Here is a 15,737-nt window from a genome sequence, read left to right as displayed (position 1 = left end):
TTAGACCTGGTCGAACTTAGATATATTTCATGGCAAAATAGCAAGAAAAGAAAATGCACTTTAGAACACACCTAATGACACCCCAGACAACAGAGTTTACTAGTTATATCTAGGCAATTCTCAAGAAGTGGAAGAGCCCCTGGGTGCTCAAAGCATCTGCCTGCTGGCCTGCTTTGCTGGCACTCCTGGCTGGCTGACTCTGCTGATCCTGCAAGCCAAGGGATTATTAGATTTACCACATGCCCTCTGCTTTTGTTTCCTTGTTTTTGTTTTGTTTTGGGGTGGAGATAGGAAAGTTGACTGGGGCCCCAGAGATCTATGAGGGGAAAAAATAAAAGGAAAATGAGGAGGGGAGAGAAATTTGCAGTGATGGGTAGTTTCTAATGTGTAAGTCAAGAGACATTGTAAGAGTCTGATTCTGGCAGAAGCAAACTGACAATGTGGGTTAACAATAAACCACAGGCATGCCAGGATAACAGCTCCTGAAAGATGTCTCTAAATTACATCAAGAACTTCTGTGAAGGATGTGTAAGTAGCAAACAAGAAAATCAATTGTATGACTTTTTTTTTGTCTGTGTATTTTAACTTGATTTGCGTGAGTGTTGATGAATAAGTTCCTCTAAATTTATGGACAGCAAATAAAAATCATAGACTGTCAAATATCCTGAATTTAAAATTATAAATAAACTCTAGAACTACTTTCATCCATTGATTAAAGTACTCCTAATTTGGTATTAAGAAGTAGAAAATAAACTTGCCATAACTAAACATTGTTTTGTCGTTAAGATGGTGTGTGTGAGTATTGATTTTTCAACTAACTTTCCGAAAGAGACATTGGATAGTCTAAGATTTTCATGGTTTTATTTCAGAGGGATTACAAGAGGAATTGAATTGAATTTAAAACTGTTTAAAGTATTTCTACAATTGCCCAATTGATTGGCAATATATGCCTGTTTGTCTATTGCATTTTGTAACTTAAGATTTAAAAGGCATGAGAAATTTGATAATGCGGGGTTTATATTGGATTTGATAATCTCACAGTGTCTATTTTACTTCAAACCTTTTCAAATCTTAACATTGTAAAACTGTGATCATTAAAACATCCTTTAAAATGTCATCTTTTAATGTTTGTCTGTTTTTAACCAATCCCGCCCCTCAACAATCATAAGTTAAACCTCCAACAATTCCACACTCCCTTCTTTGGATCTCTGTGAATGTTCTTCCTTGGAGCATTAGGCTTTGCAGTTTATGGAAATGAGGCTTTGCACTTCAGCTGTGACCGAGGACAAAAGAGATAAATCTCTTCTGTTACAATCAGTTCAGGCCAATAACTCCCCAAGTAAGTTTTTTAATGTATATACAAACTGACTCCACAACAGATACAGTATTGTTGTCTATATTTTTGAGAAGTATATCTTTAATTGATTTTGTATTTCCGACAAAATAATTTGAATTGATTAGAAATGCCTCCCAACACTCAGAGTTCTATTATCTATTGGTGTATTTAGAATACAGAAAGTAGGTAGATATTAACATCAATTAGTTTATTAGTATCTACGGATAGACAATGAAAGTAAAATGTGGTCATGTTTTCAACTACCATATGTTTAAAGCTCTAAGTATCTTAGTAATAAAATGAGATGTGCCAACATTACTAGGTTTATTGTATTTTTATTATTTATAAGGTATTTTGAAATTTGTAATTTTTAAATTAGCATCTGCCGAATCCATGAATTTTTAGGTTTTTTTTGTGACACATGTTGCTCATCTGTTTGACTAAGATATTTCTGATATTTTAGGTATTCTGGGCATTACAGCTAGTGATTGTCTTGCTTCCTGGAGCTATTTTCCACCTTTATACTGCATGTAAAAGCATCAACCAAGAATGCATTCTTCAAAAGCCCATGCATACTATGATTTATATCCTCTCAGTCTTACTAAGAATTAGTCTAGAGGTGATCGCATTTTGGCTTCAGATCCACCTCTTTGGTTTCCAAGTGAAACCTACTTACTTGTGTGATGATGGATCTCTTGGTTAAAAGAAACTATTATAAAATGCATGGTTCCAGAACACTTTGAAAACACTATTTTTCTCATTGCAATGTATAAATTTACTGTAATCACAATGGTATTGTGTGTTGCTGAGGGTTTTTAGATCATTTTTAGAAGACTTTTCTCTTTAAACAATGACAAGGATTGGTTACCTATTATCATGCCATAGTTACCTATCTATCAGTCATTCATATTCAGTTTCATCTTATCCATCAAGTACCTCAATTTCATATGTTCTTTACATTTTGGCATGTCTGAAGTTTGTGTGCACTAGAAAATATGATACCATGAATTTTTGATCAAATACTTCCTTGTATTTTAATCTTATCACTTTTAAAAATAACAATGTGTATGTAGAACTAATGTTAACTCATTTTAAAAGTGCAATTTTACAGGCTTCTCTAACATACAGCATCTTAACTGCCTGTAGTATTTTGTGGCCAGAGAAACTTATTATCTCTGTTACAGAATGGATACTGATGCTCAGAGATGCCTCTTTATGTGCCTTAAGTCATCCATCCAAACCAGAATCTAGTCTTACCTATTTTCCTTTCCACTGAACTATGCAGCTTTAACTTTGAACTTAATTATCTTCACATTTGTGTAAAATATAACTTAAAACACAAAACATATCAAGTAATTATTAAAGAGCAGTTCAGTTGTTTGATCACTAACTTAAATAAACAATCGCATTCTTAATATTAAACTCATATTGTTTCCCTGAAATTTTAAATTTAAATGATTATGAAGATATAGCTATCAAATAAACTGCTATGGAAAAATATTGTGCATGGCTTCCCTATATCTTGTTATTCCCATATATCCAGTAACAATAACTTCCATATTTAAAATTATTGAAATAGAAAATTTGGTTTCTATTAAGCTACAATTTCTCAATAGCTATGAAATTGTTACATGGGTAATTTTATGTAAATTAAGTGCATTTCTTTCTATCTACCCATATTATCATCTTCACTTTATATAATTTAAAAATCTTTATGCCAGGGCTGGAGAGATGGCTCAGCAGTTAAAAGCACTGGTTGATCTTGCAGAAGACCCATATGGCAACTAACAGCTCTTTGTAACTCCAGTTCCAGGGGATCCAACACCCTTTTCTGGCCTTTGTATTCTGAAATTGATTAAGCACTGTTTATCTTATGTCTGATATGATGAAATTCTACATTTAGAATTTTAAATCATTGAGCTTGGTCCACATGAAAGTACAGAAGGAAATCAAACCTTGTTTCATTCAACAAGTGGCTATTGAGGACCTATTATTTAATATGTACTACATTTAGAGTTCAAGTTTTAAAAATTAAATTCAAGTACCCTATAAGATCACTTTGATGGGTGGTCCAGTGGCTTACTAAGACAGTGATGACTAGTGTAATAACCCATCACTCTGAAAAGAAAGAATATTTGTTCAGTTATTACTTAGAATCATTGGCCCTTGGTATTACTAAGCATGAATTACTAAGCATATTTAATCTTGTAATACTTTATTTATATTTTTACAGCTAAGATACTCCTTTGCTGCTTACATCCAAGGTAGACAATCTCCACCATTAGTCCCACCAACACACAGGTCATCTGGGTTCATATTTTATGTCTTTCACTTTGCCTGGATGCAATACAGCATTTTCTACCCATATTCTCAAATTTTGTTCTGGAAAATTGTGGAATTTCTCAGAAATAGATGCTTGATTCAGGTTCCTACAAAGCTTTGTTAAGTGAGATCAGTATAGTCCCTACTGCAGGACTACTTTTGCTCTGTTAAGAAGGCAAAGCCTTTTGAGGGCTCTGTGGATTAGCAAATTACCTTTCTATCACTCGCCAAATCTTGATTTCTGGCCTCACCCTGAGAGAATCTATTCGCAGTCCTATGTGAATTTGGGGTACTGTTCCTTAAAAGCCTTCAAGTAGTTCTTTTCCTGTATGTACATTTTAAGGTGCTACATAAGTAAAGACTCAGTTGAAAAACTGCTCCAGACATCTGAAATGATCTGCTTTGTCCACTGTCCCCTCAACTTCACCATATCCTTTAAACTCTAGCCACCTTGGAGTTCTTGGACTCTACCTCCGACACTAACAATATAGCAGGCTGCATCTCTAAGCCACTGAAAGCACACTTCCTTCCCTCTACTTTTTAAGTAAGCAGTGATGATACAGTTTGAACATGTCTTCCAATGTTTATATGTTAGAAACTTAATCCTCAAGCCAATTGTTTATCTGAGAATCCTGCATTCCCTCCAGGGAATGGTTCAATATCAGAAGACTGAGTTTGTTGTGAAAGTAAGTTTAGCCCACTCCTCCTCTCACTCTAAACATGTGATGTCCTCTGCCACGGTATGGTACCATTAGACTCCTCTGTAGATACCATTCCTTTTTACCTGAACTTCTCAGCCTCTGGAATTATAAAATATAAATTAATTTTCTTTGTAATTTCTCCAATCTGTAATATTCTGTTACAGCAAAACAAAACAGAGTAAATATATATTATTATATTTAAAGATATGTATAAGGTAAGAATTTCTTGGATGCCTCTTTACTTACTGACCTATTGTTCTATCATTTCATTTTATTAGTTCTACATCAAGATTATTAAGGCAAAGCTATATTATTATGGATAGTAACAGCTATATATAAAATTCAGATTCAAATATAAAAAATCTTTTTCTCACCTAAATGAAAATATAGCAGCAATTAATAAGAATACCTGGAGAGACTGCTCAGCGGTTAAGAGCACTGGCTGCTCTTACAGAGGACCAGGTTTCAAATTCCAGCACCCATTTGGAGGCTAAAAACTGTAACTCCAGTTCCAGGGAATCTGGCGCCCTCTTCTGTCCTCCGTGGGCATTGCATGACACAGGTGCACTTGTGCAAATAATTCCTTTGTTTAAAACTAAACAAATACCTAACTATGAAACTATATTTTTAAACTGTTTATAAAATTCTTTTATATCAAATAGGTAATTTGAACTGGTTTATTAGATCTTAAATGAATAAAAGTCAGATTATTCCATATAGAAACCCATAAGCGAGAACTAAACTTATAATGCACAGAAAAACACACCTAAAAATACATCAATCATTAACAAAACACTACAAAAGTATTTCAAGAGCACACATAAAAACTTCAAAAGAAAAGCAACCTTCAAAATAAAACTAAGAACAAGAATAATTTAATAAGGAAACAAGCATCTATAAATTAAAACACAATGTAGACTAGATAAATAAATCTAAAACAGGCAGGTAAATTAATAAAATATATGAATATCTGATAAACCAAACCAAATGTACACACTTACTATTGTAACATTTATATAACATAAGTAAAGTTGTATATTATGATTTAAAGTATACTATGATAATTTTAAAATATCTTGCAGATATACTATAAAATGTAAGAACAACAAAAATTTTGATTAACAATACAACTAAGAAAATTAAATGGAATAATAAAAAAATTCAATAGATTCTACATGTTGCAAAAGAAAAAAGAACAGAAACAGATGAGACAAACAAAACAAGGTTATGGACTTAAACCCAAATATGTCAATAGCTACAGCAGCCATAAAAGGACAGAGGTTATTTAAGTGTGTGTGTCTCTGCATGTGTGTGTGTGTGTGTGTGTGTGTGTGTGTGTGTGTGTAAGTCAGACCAAATTATCAATGACAACTCCATTTCAAATACTTCTACATATTTAAAGATTGAACATTCAGAAGACTTAAATATTTATGACCACATAATAAAAACTGAAAAAGACATGCAACTAAGCACCAGCAGTCACAAGCGGCTATATTAATATAAGAAAACCCAAGTAAGGAAGAAATAACGGCATGGGTTGAAGATGTGTTTCCTAATAAACTTTAACTGCTTCTGGAAAGATAATAGCCCTAATGTGTATTCCATCAGTCACAGCATCAGAAGCAAAGATAAAAACAAATCAAATTACAGATGAAGATTTCAGCACTTAGAAGTAGGTAATTGAAAAAGTAAATGATATTAGAAAGGACATAGGGGAATTAAGTGTTACTAATAAGCAACTTGAACTAACATTTATAGAACATTCCACCCAAGAGTAGAATAATATATTGCCTATTCAACTGTTATGTGGATAATTTACAGAGGCCATTTGGTAAGACATAAGAAATTCTCAAAGACTTAAAGCATACAGAGTGTATTTTCTGGTCACAACTGAAGCCAACTACAAGTAGAAATAATGAGCTAAGCAAATGTCTAAATGTTTGAAAAGTCAATGTTAAAAATTTTATTTGGATAGGAAACTAAAAGATACTTCATACCAAATGATAATGAAAAAAGAATGTATCTAAATTAGTGAAAAGAACTAAAGCCAAGAATTAAAACATAAAACATAAAACAGAGGGTTCTAAATATTATGTTTGAAAAAATATAAGACAGTTTAAGCTTCTTACCTTAAGAAATTAGCAAAACAAACAGTTAAATAAAGAAATTAATAGTCATCTTTATACTCCCTTCCCCACTGGCACCCTCCCATAACCGCCCCCCTCGCACTGTAATTCATACATTCCTATTATGTCAAGTTTGTGTTCCCAGACGTTCTTCAGTGCAAATTCATCCACTGAGGTCTAGTCAGCTTATCAAGAGTCTCTCCCTTTAGGAAGATCAGCTCTTCCTCACCCAGTAGTAATCAGTTGTCAATATTTCTTCAGCTAAAATTGGGGTCTGCTGTCCATTTCCCCAGTTCTATGCTGGGTTTTTGTCTGTTTGAGTTTGCACTGGTCCTGTGCATGCTAACACCACTGAGATGTTCTGTATGAAATACACAAAATTTCAATTTTAAAAATTTGCCTTAAAAATATGATCATGAAATAAACACAAGAAGACAAAATTTAATTGGGTAAAATTTAGTAAACTATAAACCTATCTAGTGGGGATTCATAATGTATTAATTCCCATGACTCAACAAACCAAATAACTCTATTAAAACATGTGCAAATGACACGAATGTATTTCTCTACAAAAGAAAAACAAAGAATCAAGCACATGAAACATAGAAACATGAAATCTAAAGGTAAATGAAAAAGGCGCTAAACAAAAGGATGATTCTTTAAAAGTTTAATAAAACTAATAAGGTTTTAGTTAGACAGTCCAAGGTGATACAAGAGAAACAGAAAATTATGCATATAATAAATAAAAAGGATAGTACATTAAAATGATCATAAAGGTACTTGAAGAATGTAATAATTTTATACTTAGATGAAATGACAAATTTCCTGAAAAATATATTAATTAATCAAGAGAAACTGATAAAACACATAGAAAATACAAATATACCTAAATCTACTAGATAAACTAAAATTCAAATCTTCCTCATGAAGAAGTCTAGATCCAGATGATATCTCTGGTGGTCATTTCATCAAATATTTAAGGAAGAGATAATATTACAAAATCTTATTAAGAATGAAAAGAAAAAGTTTTCCCCACATTGAGTAAGAGCAAATGTAGGAATGATTAGAAAATATTTTCCATTTTGCTTAATGAGACAAGCATAATTTTGGTATAAAAATTCCTAGGAAAAATATATTAGCAAAGGTAATCCAGCTACTTATGTACAAATAAAACACGTCCAAGTTGGCTTTATCCTGGAAATGAAAGATTGTTTTAACACTTGAAAGTCAACTGATGTAATTGAACTGTATTTTTAAAATAAAGGATGAAAACCACATCGTCATCTTAACAAGTGCAGATAAAGGCATTCGGTTAATGTTTACAGTCATTTCCAGTCGAAAAACAAAACTAAGTCTGGATTACCTAAATTTGATAAAAAGTATGTAATGAAATATTTCTAAGTACCCCCCAAAAATGAACAATTTTCTTCATGGTCTGGGCATAGGGAAAAATTTGCACTTTTACTACTTTGGTCACATTTGAACTGTAGCTGATTAGGAGAAGGATAAATATGTATATATGCTCAATGATTTATTCAGTAAGTGCAATAAAACAAAAAAGAAAAGATATGCAGATTAGAAAAGAAGAATCATCTCTATTGACAGATATAATCATGTACATAGAAAATTCTTTAAAATACACAAAAACTACCAGAATAATGAAATACATCCAAGTCAACATTGTTTTATAGTAATAAAGTACTTGATTTGAATTTGTAAAAATATTTTTATTTATAATATACTCAAGAACCATAAAACACATAGGAAAAAATTTAGCGCATATTTGCTGGACATGTACAATAAAAACTATGCAATAGTCCTGAAAGAAACAATAACAGAAAATTGAGCATATCAGGCCATGCATGTTTGGTAGCCTTAATCACTTCAATCTTCAATTACCTCAAATTGATCTTCAAACTCCATACAATCCCAGGCAAAATCTCAGTGATTTTTGTAGAAATTTGCAAGTGATTCCTAAATTTTATTATTGAAATCTAAAAGAAAGCACAGGCTTGAATCCTGTTCATGAAAGGGACACTTGAACAAGAGAGTTAGGAAAAATTCGTCATGTCAAAGCCAGCAACCCCTTAATACTAATAGAGGAAGGAAAGAACAAACTAACCAGAAAAAGAAGAAAACACAGGAATTAGCAAATCCTTCTCAATAATAAGCTGAAGTTCAAATGACTCCCCATTTAAAAATGCAGACTGGGTGGCTGGATTAAAGATTTAGGGGCTGAAGAGATGACTCAGCAGTTAAGAGTGGGTTCTGATCTTCCAGAGAACCCAAATTCAGTCCCAGCACCCACAGCAGGCAGCTCACAACAACCTGTAACTCTAGCTCCAGGGAATCCAATACCCTCTTCTGGTCCCTTTGAGCATCCACACATACACAGATAAACTATCTTAAAAAAAAAAAAAAGGCCAACAGCTATTTGTTCTATCCAAAAAACACCTCTCTGGAAAAGTCAACCAGAAATTGAGACACAGAGGATGTTAGTAACCCTACTAAGTAGATGGGAAACAAGTACATGTGGTGTAGTTATTCTGATATCTGACAGACTTCAAACCAAAATTAATCCAGATCAGAATCAATCCAGATAAATAACGGTATTATGTACTGGAAAGGAGAGAAAGAATTGGTATCACTGGGGTAGAGAGATGGCTCAGTGGTTAAGAGCACTGGCTGCTCTTTCAGATGACCCGGGTTGAATTTCCAGCACCCACATGGCAGGTAACCATCCATAACTCCAGTTCCAGAGGATCCAAGGCCCTCTTCTGACTTCAAGGGCATTGCATGCACATAGTGCACATATATCCACCTAGGCAAAGCATTCATACATATAAAAATAAATAAATAAATTTAAAAACTACATAAATAGAATTAAAATAGGATAATGTGCAATGTGTGGTGTATGTACATGCAGGCAAAATACTCATACATACAAAATGAAAATAAAATTTAAAAAATTTTTAAAGAATTGGTATCATTGATAGAAGAAAAAGCTGGGGCATACTGTAAATGGACATGATTCAGAAGTATTAAGTCTTTGACACTCTCTTTTAGCAAGTATTAAGATGATGTGAAAATTCTTTTGGAAAATTTTTTTCCAAATTCTTCATCATCCTTTGTGTCTAATTAAACCTGCATATTATTTGTTCTCTATAAAATATACTAGCCAGATCAGAGCAAAGTCCAAATCCACTGATGCTCATATGTCTAGTACTTAATTTTGGTGATTTAATTCAATGTATCAACATGTAAATTCGTAATTTAAAACTTAAGCATAGTACTTCTCATGCAAGAATTAAAATTAAAGTTTCTAAAATCAAACAGGTGGCTGTCTCCAGTTCCAAATTTCCTCATAGGAGTGTTCCCATTGTTTTAGAAAGACTGCAAGGTGAACTTGTTTGTGAACGTTTATAAAATTTTATTGCACAAATAATTTGTGTTATTAAAATTACCTTACAAAGATATGTGGCTTATGAGCCAGCTATGAGCAAACTAATCCTTCTAGGGGAAGGCTGAAGCAATGAATTTCAAGTCCGGGTACACCTGGCTAACAGCGAGACTCTGTGTCATAATAAAAAGAAAAACATTAAAAGCTGAGGGTGTAGTTTAGTTATATACAGTGCTTACCTAGAATGTTAGCGGCCATAGGTTCAATTCCCAACAACACACACACACACACACACACACACACACACACACACACACGCACACACACGAATTTACTAAGGACAGTATTAATATTGAGAAAGTGATAGTTATAAATGCGGAATGTGATAGTTATAAATGCGGAATGATGCCAAAGGCAATCACACTTTTTTCTCCCAGTCATTAAACATGATTTTCTTATTTTTCCTTTCTCGCCTTCTTTTTATCCCAAGCAGGAACAAAAAGTACTTCTCTTTCTCCTACCAGCAGAGGGCGATGGTGCCGTGCCAACCCAAGTCGCTCTGAGTCCACCGGGTTTTAATTGCCTTGAGCCAATCAGCTAAGATTGTCTCCACTGGGAATTCGTAGTCCACAACGTTGCTGAGCAACGGAAAAGTAAGCAGGGGTTTGCCTAAGCGCGCTAGTACGTCTGCCCGGGCGGAAGCGGAAGTGTCGGAGGCCGGCGACTAGGAAGTGGTGCTTCCTGGAGAGGAGATGGCCGCGCTGGCCCCGCTGCCGCCGCTCCCCGCGCAGTTTAAGAGCATACAGCATCATCTGAGGACAGCTCAGGAGCACGACAAGCGGGACCCGGTGGTGGCCTACTACTGTGAGTACTTCCGAGCCTCTCCTGCCCTTCCGCCGCGCTCACGCGCCGCCCTGCGGCCTTGGGGCCCGCCCCGCCCCCCTGGCTTGGGACCTGAGCCCTGACCTCGGGCCCGTCCTGGCATCGCCAGGGACCAGTCCCCGGAAAGCCGGAACCCCTGCGCCGCTGCCCCCGCCGCTCACGCCTCCGCGCCTCCGAACAGACTGCACGGGTTCCTGAACGCTCAGCACTGCTCCAGACCTCCTATGAGCGTCAACGCTGCTTGCTTTCTGGAAATGACCTGGATAGTCGGGGCATTGCAGTGAGATTAAAACCAAAGTGGGGGGTCGCAAAGATAGTGATGTGGGTGAGAAGAAGATAGGCTAATAGAAAACACAACCAAGTGCAGGTTAGTTATGACAGCTTGCAAGTCTGTCCCAAAACCTATACACGGTTCTGCTAAGTATCTGAATTTGACTCTAACCCAGTTTTGCATCCAAACTGCTCTTTCCCATCAATACCAATAAGAATTTTTAGTCTTCTTTCAGTCATTCCTGGTGTTTAATGTGAGATGTATAATCTACAGCTGATGGAAAAACAAGTTTTAGCTTAAAGGGAGTAGTGCGGATAGTTTTATAGAGACTTTATAAGTCTCATTTAAGAGTGAAGAAGTTCAGTATGGTATGTCCTCTATTGTGGATGTTGTAGGGTTAGCAAAATCCAGGTCCAGGTATCCCTGCCTTTCTCACATGTACCGCATTTCTCCAGTGTGCAGGATGGCCTCCTTTTTTTGAGATTTGCCAAGCTCCTCCTGATTTTAGGATGTAAACTCTTCTGGAGGCAGTGAAATGACTGTATTCTGACCTTCATTTTTGATATTACAGTGTTATTTCCACTATGTTTTAAGTTCCTCAAGCAAGTCCTAGTAATCTTTTATTCAGCCTCTAATTACTGAGCCTTTTATCTTGTCCCAAGCATTGCTAGGTACTGTGAAAACATTTCATATTCAGGGAACTTACATACAGTGGGATTTATTTACTTAGCTGATAATCATATGTTGAACAGTATTAGAAAGTAATGATGAAACTAGGTGGTTGAGATTTGCCAAGCTCCTCCTGATTTTAGGATGTAAACTCTTCTGGAGGCAGTGAAATGACTGTATTCTGACATTCATTTTTGATATTACAGTGTTATTTCCACTATGTTTTAAGTTCCTCAAGCAAGTCCTAGTAATCTTTTATTCAGCCTCTAATTACTGAGCCTTTTATCTTGTCCCAAGCATTGCTAGGTACTGTGAAAACATTTCATATTCAGGGAACTTACATACAGTGGGATTTATTTACTTAGCTGATAATCATATGTTGAACAGTATTAGAAAGTAATGATGAAAAACTAGGTGGCAAAGGGAATAGGTGGCAAAGGGAATAGGAGGAGTCCAAGGCCAATAGAAAAGAGTGAAAGTGTAAGGGGATTTCATTTTCAGAGCACACTTTCCTGAGTTGATGGTTGAAGCAGAGGGGCAAAGGTAGGAATCATGCACACTTGGAAAAGAATATTCTTTTTTAAAATTTTCATTTATTTGTATTCTTTATAGAAGGAATAGAACTCTGAAAGTCCAGAGAGGAGCTTACTAGAGAAGCAGGGATACCTCTGGAATAGCTGGAGCCCGGAGGGAAACTGATGGGATAATAACAAAGAAGCAATGTGTCAGAACCCTGGAAGAGGGCCCTTTGTTTCCCCCTGAAGCTAACCCTATTCAAGCACCATTCAGGCACCTTTGTGACTACCCTGGATCCTTGGTTCCCATGTCATTGTCCTCAGTCCTACCCTTTGTTTCTAAGCTTGTCACAGTTTCCTTTGTTTAAAAAAAAAAGCTATCACCATGACTGTCCCCTAAACTGAGTCCTCTCTGCTTAGCCTTGCAGGTAAATTTGGTAGTCCACAACTCCTTGACATCCTTTTTCGGTAGAAGCCATTCAGCCCATTGCAATCTAATTTTTATGCTGATTATTATTTCAGTGAAATACCTCTCCCTAGCATTATGAACTGGCGTTTTTATGATAAAGCCCACTTGGCTGTAATACAATTTTTGTTAGGAAGATGTGTATAAAGCATGTATAATGTCCATTCATAATGTCCATTCAGAGTTTAAGACTGATAAAATTAATTCTGATGAACTCGCATTTGATGTCATTAGACTTTTTAATTTTTGTCAATCTGGTGGATGTGCATGGTGGGTATCTCATTGGAGTGATAGTTGCAATTCTCTGAGTCTTAATGAGGTTCCTCATCTTTTCATATGTTAATTCACTACATGTGATCTCCTTTTGAAATTCCTGTTGCCCATCTTTCTATTGGCCTGTCTTTTCTTAACAATAGATAGAAATCCTTTGTTACATGTGCTGACAGTTTTTTTCTCCATGAAGTCCTTTCTCAAACTGCTTGATTTTAAACTATATAATTTTTCAGTCTCTGTGATGCATTCTAGTTTTCTAGCCCCTGATTTCTTTTGTGGACTTACTTGAGACTGAAAGTTTCTCAAGTATGTAGGTAGATATCTTTTATCAATTCTGGAAAATTATTATATAATCATTACTTCATCATTATCTCGTGAAATTTTTTATGCATATATTCTACTTTTCCCTTTTAACTTGTCTCTTGATTTTTCTATATTTTTCAGCTGTAAAATTCCTTGAGACCTGTCTTTGGTTCCATGTATCCTGTTACTTAACACATCTATTAATTTCTTCAGCTTTTATTTTCTATTTTTGAGTATTTTGTTTTGTGTTCAAGTCTTCATGGGCATTTCTGGTAGTTTCTTGTTATTGTTGATGCTGTTTTTTTATTACATTTTTTTCTTTCTCTCTCTCTCTCTCTCTCTCTCTCTCTCTCTCTCCCCCTCTCCCCTCTCCCTCTCTCTTCTCTCTTGTGTGTGTTTATGCCAGTTGCCATGGTATACTTGTAGAGGCAAGAGAACAACTTGAAGGAGTCAGTTCTCTCCTTCTACCATGTGAGTCTCAGGGATCAAACACTGATTGTCAGGCTTGGCAGTAAGCACCCTCTGGGCCCCTTCCTTCACCCATTGCTGATGTTTTAATTGAAAGTTTTAGAGCTTAGGGACAGGGGCTGAGGCCCTGAGGCAGATTGTCCTTTTGAGTAAGAGATTTATTAGAAGAGTTATTAATGCCATAGACAGGACGACAAGCACGGTGGGGAAACTGAGGCAAGTTCAGGCCCACATGGCAGAATGGAAGTCTCTTAAAAGTTTCAGAGGCAAGAGGTAGGTTCCATACCAGGTGATTGATAACTAGTCCATTGTGTACACTTGCAGTCAGGCTGTCTGAATCAGCTATGAGGGTGAGAGAACAAGAATCCAGAAAAGCAAGTTACTGTAGTTCTGAAAACCAAATTACTATAATCTCAGAATTCTCAAAGCTCAATAAAAATGGAGGCGTTGATACAACGTGCTGTGTGCCTGGCTAATGGCACGCATATTTCTTTGAACACTTTCAATGTTTTTATTTGTATTTGCTCTCTGATGAGGCCTACAGCTGCTATATTTGTGGATCTGACTGCTTACCGTGATTTCTTCCTTTGTAATTATACACTAGACATACTAAACCAGTACTTTTCAAACTGGAGTGTCCAAAGTCCTCTTCAGGCTCTTAACTAGTCAACTTCTTAGTTCACAACTTCCTTGACTTTTTTCTGAAAGTAGTCTCCCTGCATGGTCCTCTCATCAGGGTAGCACAGTAACATGTGACTTCTTTTTGTGTTAGACATTATTCATATTTGTCCTACTTCAACAAAGAAGTTGTGTTTCTCATGCATTTTCATGGTGTATTTCCCTGGAAGAGAAGTGAAAAATCTTCCAGTGTGTCCAGAAAAGAGAGTCCATCTTACTGGTGTCATGGGAGGGATTAGATAGCATTTCTTGTCTTTCCTAGTCTTCTATGGAAGAAAATCCACCAGAGCAAAAAACAAGCCTCTATTTCAGAATGCTGACCATGCGAGGTTCCAAAAGAACATTATAGTTTGGGGAAGAGGGTAGAACTTTGTATAACAGGGGTGCAGATGAAGAATGCAGGAAGTTACTTGGGGTTTGTCTTTTTTCAGGAATAGTCAGAAATGGATCTTTGGAGTTCAGAATGTTGTGTACCATGCATGTTCAAGGCTGAGTTCTCCAAATCACAGAAACAAAAAAGAGAGGGAAGAGAAGGGAGGAAAGAAAAAAGACTAGGTCTGAGGTATTAGCAGCCATCATTTTGGGTTTTTTCAAGGGGAGGAGACAGTTTGCAGGTCCAAGTCCTGTGATGGAGAGTGTTGAGAAGAGTTAATTATGGGGTCAAGGAGATGGATTTAAAGGGGCCACAAAGAGAAATTCTGTGTTTCAGAGCCTTAAATTTATACATACATTTGTTAAGGGTAATGCTTCGTGTTAAAATTTGCCATGTGTTACAGGGTTCCAATTCCCCAAAATAGCAAGGATTTTCATTAGATGGCCTTGTCTCCTTGTTGAGTGCTCATTGGTAAAGAATGGCATTCAGAGTTGAGAATAAATCAGAAAGCACACAAGAGAAATACTAATGGTGAAAGTGCCTTCTTCATCCAAGGGAAAAGCTGCAAAGCTCTGTGGCCCATTGGTGTCCTAGAATTATAATTCCAACATGAATAGTAACATTCTTTGGGGGGAGGCGGTAGCAAATTCAATTTATTTCCATGGTTTTTTATAGGTTTTGCCTCATGAGTTTGAAGTATTCTTCAGACAATAAAAAATTCTCTTCTTTTAATTCTTCCTCTTCATGGATTTAAGTAGTTGCCTTCAAAATGAACTGAGCATGTTAAATTTTACTCTTTTTAGCAACTGATTTTTTTCTTTTAATTTTTACAAAAACTTTATTGAGAATTTCATACATGCCTATAAGGTGTTTTGATCAAATCCATGCTCACTCCCTCCTCTCCAACATTCCCCCCCTCTGAAGAGGTAACCCTAAAATCTTTTAGGGGTTAGG

At 35.9% G+C, this 15,737-nt stretch overlaps 2 protein-coding genes across 2 annotated transcripts in view; both read left to right on the top strand.

Moving 5' to 3' along the window:
- The first annotated feature begins 489 nt into the window (after positions 1-489).
- Gje1 (gap junction protein epsilon 1) lies at positions 490-2,221 on the top strand. The gene is given in 5 exon segments (XM_029561955.1): positions 490-528; positions 1,170-1,275; positions 1,278-1,339; positions 1,800-2,036; positions 2,039-2,221. Coding segments are annotated over 5 exon segments (627 nt in total).
- An 8,362-nt stretch (positions 2,222-10,583) lies between these two features.
- The window catches only part of Vta1 (vesicle trafficking 1), an 88,386-nt gene continuing 83,232 nt past the window's right edge, over positions 10,584-15,737 (top strand). The window contains exon 1 of the mRNA XM_008829829.2: positions 10,584-10,749. Within this exon, the coding sequence (XP_008828051.1) occupies positions 10,638-10,749 (112 nt within the window). The 5' untranslated portion in view covers positions 10,584-10,637. The remainder of the gene's footprint in view (positions 10,750-15,737) is intronic.

Source organism: Nannospalax galili, unplaced genomic scaffold (assembly GCF_000622305.1).
Source record: "Nannospalax galili isolate Female #2095 unplaced genomic scaffold, S.galili_v1.0 scaffold154, whole genome shotgun sequence".
Taxonomy (NCBI): domain Eukaryota; kingdom Metazoa; phylum Chordata; class Mammalia; order Rodentia; family Spalacidae; genus Nannospalax; species Nannospalax galili.
This window is presented reverse-complemented; position numbering and strand designations above follow the sequence as displayed.